General features: G+C 37.9%; 1 protein-coding gene across 1 annotated transcript; it reads left to right on the top strand.

Moving 5' to 3' along the window:
- Positions 1-1,316: 1,316 nt before the first annotated feature.
- Positions 1,317-4,140, top strand: LOC102297537 (glutathione S-transferase omega-1). Its single transcript, XM_005914122.3, has 6 exons — positions 1,317-1,445; positions 2,203-2,311; positions 2,442-2,664; positions 2,850-2,951; positions 3,063-3,169; positions 3,868-4,140. The coding sequence occupies exons 1-6, from the start codon at positions 1,418-1,420 to the stop codon at positions 4,016-4,018; spliced, it is 720 nt and encodes a 239-aa protein (XP_005914184.1). The 5' UTR covers positions 1,317-1,417; the 3' UTR covers positions 4,019-4,140.
- The last annotated feature ends 850 nt before the right edge of the window (positions 4,141-4,990 follow it).

Here is a 4,990-nt window from a genome sequence, read left to right as displayed (position 1 = left end):
GGGGGTGTTAAGATTTGCTGAGAGGCAGTTTTGTGGCAGGTGAAACCTGTAACCTCTTCAATACATGACAAAATAAACAGATCAAAAGATCTTGAGTTGATTCCAAATAGCTGTCTGAGAAAGCAAAAGATGCTGACATGTTAACCTGCAAGAGATCCATCATTTGTCATCACAGCCTTTATTCACTGCGACTCAGTAATAGCCAGGATTTAGAAATGGCTTCCAGTATTGGCTTCTGAGAATAAAGAGCATCATTTCTGTGAAAACATGTCTAACAGCAACAATATCAGAAGGAGACAAAGGGGGCGGTAATCTCGCAGTCATAACTAGTCTTACTTTCTTCTGGGTTATGTAAAAACAAGACAAAAACGGGGAGTGGAGTATCTGCAAAGTCACTGTGAATATGCGTTACACAAACGTCTATCCTGGCGGTTTTAAAGGTAAAATTAGCCCAGCTAGTCAACTATTAACACAAGTCCAATTTATCATATAAATAGTGACTTTTATGTGCCTGAATCAGGCGGGTACCGCCTCTCACAGTGGATGCTCCGAAGATAGGAGACAGTTGATGCGGTTTGTCTTTACTGCAATTTAATAAGAGATACGATGAGAAATGCTTTTAAGAAAGTAGGCTACTGAGCAGCTTCACTTACCAATGGTTTTTTTTTTTATAAATCAAATGTGAAATAAATAAATAAAAATACTTTTTAAAGTCTTGTGTTCAAATAGATTACTCAAGGAATTCCTTCAAGATTGTTATCTTAGCCAGTACAAACACACTTCATTTCCAAGTTTAGGAGGTTCACGAGACACGTTTTCCCCACATGTGTTACACAACATTGAGTTTTGCAAACATTTTGTACTGCAGCAAATGACCTAAAATGTATTTTTAAAAAAGGGGGTATAAAAATTACACCGACAAAAACCAACATAGTAATGATAATAAGCTACATTCGAGTGAAAGAATTAAGCATCTACACCCTTACCACCTCCACAAGAATTAAGATATATGTAGGTAAGTAGCAGCCAGTGCTGCTAATCAAAAGCAATCGATTCACTGATCATCAACAACTGTGACCACGAGGAATTGTTGCTGCAAATTCACCTCAAGATTAAACCGTACAAGGCTCAGGCAACTGTCAATAATTCAAGAGCAACATCTCAGAGTCTAAGTTAACACAAAATATAAAGTTCGTGACAGTACAGTTAGGAAAAAAAACGAATAAGCATTGTTTGTTAGAACTGGTTATGACTGGTTTCCAGGAAAACGCCTCTTATCTCCAAGAATAACATGGCAGACTGATTGGACACGCCCACAAGTGTATAAATGAAAAGTTGAGCAGGGCTGTTCACTGACACCACTCTGAGCTCGGTCCGTTTCAAGCCCTTTGATTCACACATTACTTCAAGTGCCAACATGTCCGCTGAAAAGTGTCTCGCTAAAGGTAAGACTCTAAAATATTACTCGAGGAACTGAAGGCTGCTTATAAAGCTCAAATGCAAAAAGCTGTTTCCTTCTGCTCGCATGATGAAGAGTTATTATACCGAGAGCAACATTTTTACAAAGTCATTCTTTAGACCTAAGTAACCCATTCCTTCCGATTTTAAAGCAGGTAACTGCAAATGGTCCTTGTAATTATTTCTTCATTAACATCTAAATACTAAACTCTATGAACGTTATTAAACATTGACTTATGTGGCTTCTCTGAAAACAAACAGACGTCAGAAAAAAAATATTCGCACTAAAGTACAGGCATAAATAAAACTGCAACATTCACTGTATTCAAACAAAGATATTTGTGATGCTGGTTTAAGATTGGTTCCATAAAGTTTAGGATGTTAAGTAAAGTGTAAATAAGACAAACACAATCAAACCCTTGAATTGACAATACAACAACCTGATCCAAACTTGCAAGTATAAAATTACTTTAAATTCACTGTGCTTTACAGTAATAGCAGAGTATTTTCTGCCACGGTTGTTCTACTTGAAGGTTAATTGGTAAAAGTTTTTACACAATCCGCTACCGACCTGTGATTTATGTCAATTCTGCAAGTAATTTTAATGCATTGCTTTTCTGGTGGATTATTACAACCATATATGACTTTAATTTTCAATGTGAAGCACAATGCATACATTTAAATACTGCCACCTGCTCTCCTTGTTACTTTTTTTAATGGATGAATCTTTTTCGTGTCTCTCAGGTAGCGCTGCCCCTGGCCCAGTCCCTAAAGACTACATCAGGGTTTACAGCATGAGGTTCTGCCCTTTTGCCCAGAGGGCCAGACTTGTGCTCAAAGCCAAAGGAATCAAGTAAGGCTACTCTTTATTCTAGTTTACTGTACAGATGAAAAATCATGATAGTACTTCAATCTATCAGATGTCTACTTCAACATGCACACATAACCTTCTGTTTTTTGTTGTTGTTGTTTGTTTGTTTCAGGTACGAAACTATAAACATCCACCTGAAAGAAAAACCAGAGTGGTACCTTAAAAAGAATCCATTAGGTCTTGTCCCAACACTGGAGACACCTGCTGGTGAGGTGATATACGAGTCACCCATCACCTGTGAATACCTGGATGAAGTTTACCCTGAAAAGAAGCTGTTTCCTTCCTCTCCCTTTGCTAAGGCTCAGCAAAAAATGATGCTGGAGAACTTTTCCAAAGTAGGTCACACAAAGACTTGCATATAAATCTTGAGCTTTGGGGGGGTTTATCAACCATCATCAAATAATAATATTGACATCTCCATCTATGCTACGTCCAGATGAACAGCATCAACTTTTGGAGATTTACTTACCTGAATGATTGAGCATGCATCAAGGAATATTAAAATTGCTGTTTTCTACAGGTGATACCGTACTTCTACAAGATCCCAACAGGTAGAAAGAATGGAGAGGATGTCTCTGGACTGGAAGCTGATCTGAAAGAAAAGTTTGCCAAGTTAAATGAGGTAGGCCACACCTTTGAGTATTCAGTATTAGGATGATTATCTTTCATTACTGTGCCTGGTTATTTCAGAGTGTTAAATACAACTCTAATGAATATAACATTTCATTTTTAGTGTCTTGTTAACAAGAAGACCAAGTTCTTTGGTGGTGATTCTATAACAATGATCGACTACATGATGTGGCCGTGGTTTGAGAGGGCGGAGGCGTATCAGTTCAAACCGTAAGTTAGAATAAATAATAGCTTTTCCAAATGTTGCTGTTTCTTACAGAGAAACAGTGAAAGTTTAACTCTTTTGTGTGGACCTTAACTCAACTAGAGATGTGCCAGTAACCAATCTAGATCAGGATTTAACTATTTTCACCTCAGAAAACTGGTGCTTGTGGCAAAAAATAACTGCAATGTTGGGATCACTGTACTTACTGGCTTTAGCAGATGCAAGACACAGCAATTCACAGAAGCAGCCTGAAGAGTCTGTCTGCTGCTTTCTACATAATCTACATAAACGTTTGCTACATAAATTATATTTGGTTCTCAAGACTATGGAAATGTTGACTGATTTTCAAGGCAAAAAGGCAGAGCTGGTTCTTCAGTAGTGGAAAACAGATGTGTTTTTACAGCCTCAGAAAGATTTTTCAGATTCCCAGTTTGGCTATTTTTACTTAAATCAAAATAAAAAGTAATTTAAGGTCTAATGTATGAAGAAAATTCTAAGACTTTTAAGACTTCATTAACGTAAAGTAACAGTTTAACATCAAAATCACGTTTTCCTCCCTTGTAACACTGACTATCTGTATATATCTATATCTATTACCTGTGTGCTGAAGTATTTACATTTCACTCCGTTACTGAAACTATTGCAAACAAATGGGTGTTCAAATTTACTTGTATTTAAATGGCTCTACCCTTTGTCTTATTAGGTTTTTGGATGGCACACCTGAGCTGAAGAAGTGGACAGAACTCATGTTGCAGGACTCGGCTGTCAAAGCCCTCATGTTCAGCCCAGACGCCCACAAGGCCTTCTTCAAGACCTTCCTTGATGGAAACCCAGACTTTGACTACGGCCTGTAGGAAGTTATTGATGAGAGTATCAAACAAAACCTTCAGCCTTCCTTTAATGTTACTGTGTTACTTTTATGTTATTGTGAAGAGCGATAGTGACTGAGTTTTCAATAAATTTGTTCATGAAATAACTGTCTTCATTCTGATTTTTCTAGTTGTGCTTTAAGACACATAAAAACAACACAGTTTCCCATTCATGGTCCCATTTAATAACCTAGATCTCCCTGTCCAAAACTTTGACATCAACACATTAAAAAACATCACAAGCAAAATGATGAAAGCAAGCTCAAACAAGCAGTCAAAGATACATACAGTAATACAATCTTTAATAGGTGCCATCAGATCTGCAACAGAAACAATGATACAAACACAGTTATACAAAGCAGACAGTGCACTGTCTTCTTAAAGATTCCTGTGTGGCTCTGTATAATATAAGAGGTTTTTATGTTAACATTTCTTGCTAAAATGTATCATCCTACATGCAGATTACTTGTTTCTGCTTCTTTGAGGAGCTGAGGGACACCTGTGTCAAAGTGTCTCTATTACTGTCATGTCCACTGAGATGTTGAGGATTTTCCCTCAGTGCCTGATCAGCTGTATTCTCCAGAAAATGATAAAAGAAAGCAGCTACAAAAAAACAATTACAAGTTTACATATCAGCCACAGCTGAAATAACTATTGTACATGGGAGATCTATGGGAGATTACTGTACTCTACTTGATAACATTGTGACCACTAGGTGGAGCAGGGTTGCTACTAAGCAGACTGAGGCTGTGTCCCAATTCAGGGTCTGCACGCTTGAAGTACGCGTACTACGTACGGTGCGTACTATAAGTACGAGAAGTGCGGACGTGAGAGGCTCGTGAAATGGGACAGTATACGCTTCGTCGCGCTGTTCAGGTTGCCTAGCAACCATGATACTAACCGCGAGACACGTTACATACAGCATTGTTTGACAGAAATGAAGGAGAAAAATGTTTT

Source organism: Haplochromis burtoni, unplaced genomic scaffold, assembly GCF_018398535.1.
Source record: "Haplochromis burtoni strain Fernald_Lab_line unplaced genomic scaffold, NCSU_Asbu1 Contig_7, whole genome shotgun sequence".
Classification (NCBI taxonomy): Eukaryota; Metazoa; Chordata; class Actinopteri; order Cichliformes; family Cichlidae; genus Haplochromis; species Haplochromis burtoni.
The sequence above is the reverse complement of the archived record's forward strand: the minus strand, read 5'-3'. Positions and strand labels throughout refer to the sequence as shown.

Bases quoted from the DNA above. Each gene is read 5' to 3' on its own strand.
- LOC102297537 (XM_005914122.3), top strand. From the start codon at position 1,418: ATGTCCGCTGAAAAGTGTCTCGCTAAAG. The intron at 2,665-2,849 runs GTAGGTCACACA...TGTTTTCTACAG, and splicing joins TGCTGGAGAACTTTTCCAAA to GTGATACCGTACTTCTACAA. The intron at 3,170-3,867 runs GTAAGTTAGAAT...TTGTCTTATTAG, and splicing joins GAGGCGTATCAGTTCAAACC to GTTTTTGGATGGCACACCTG.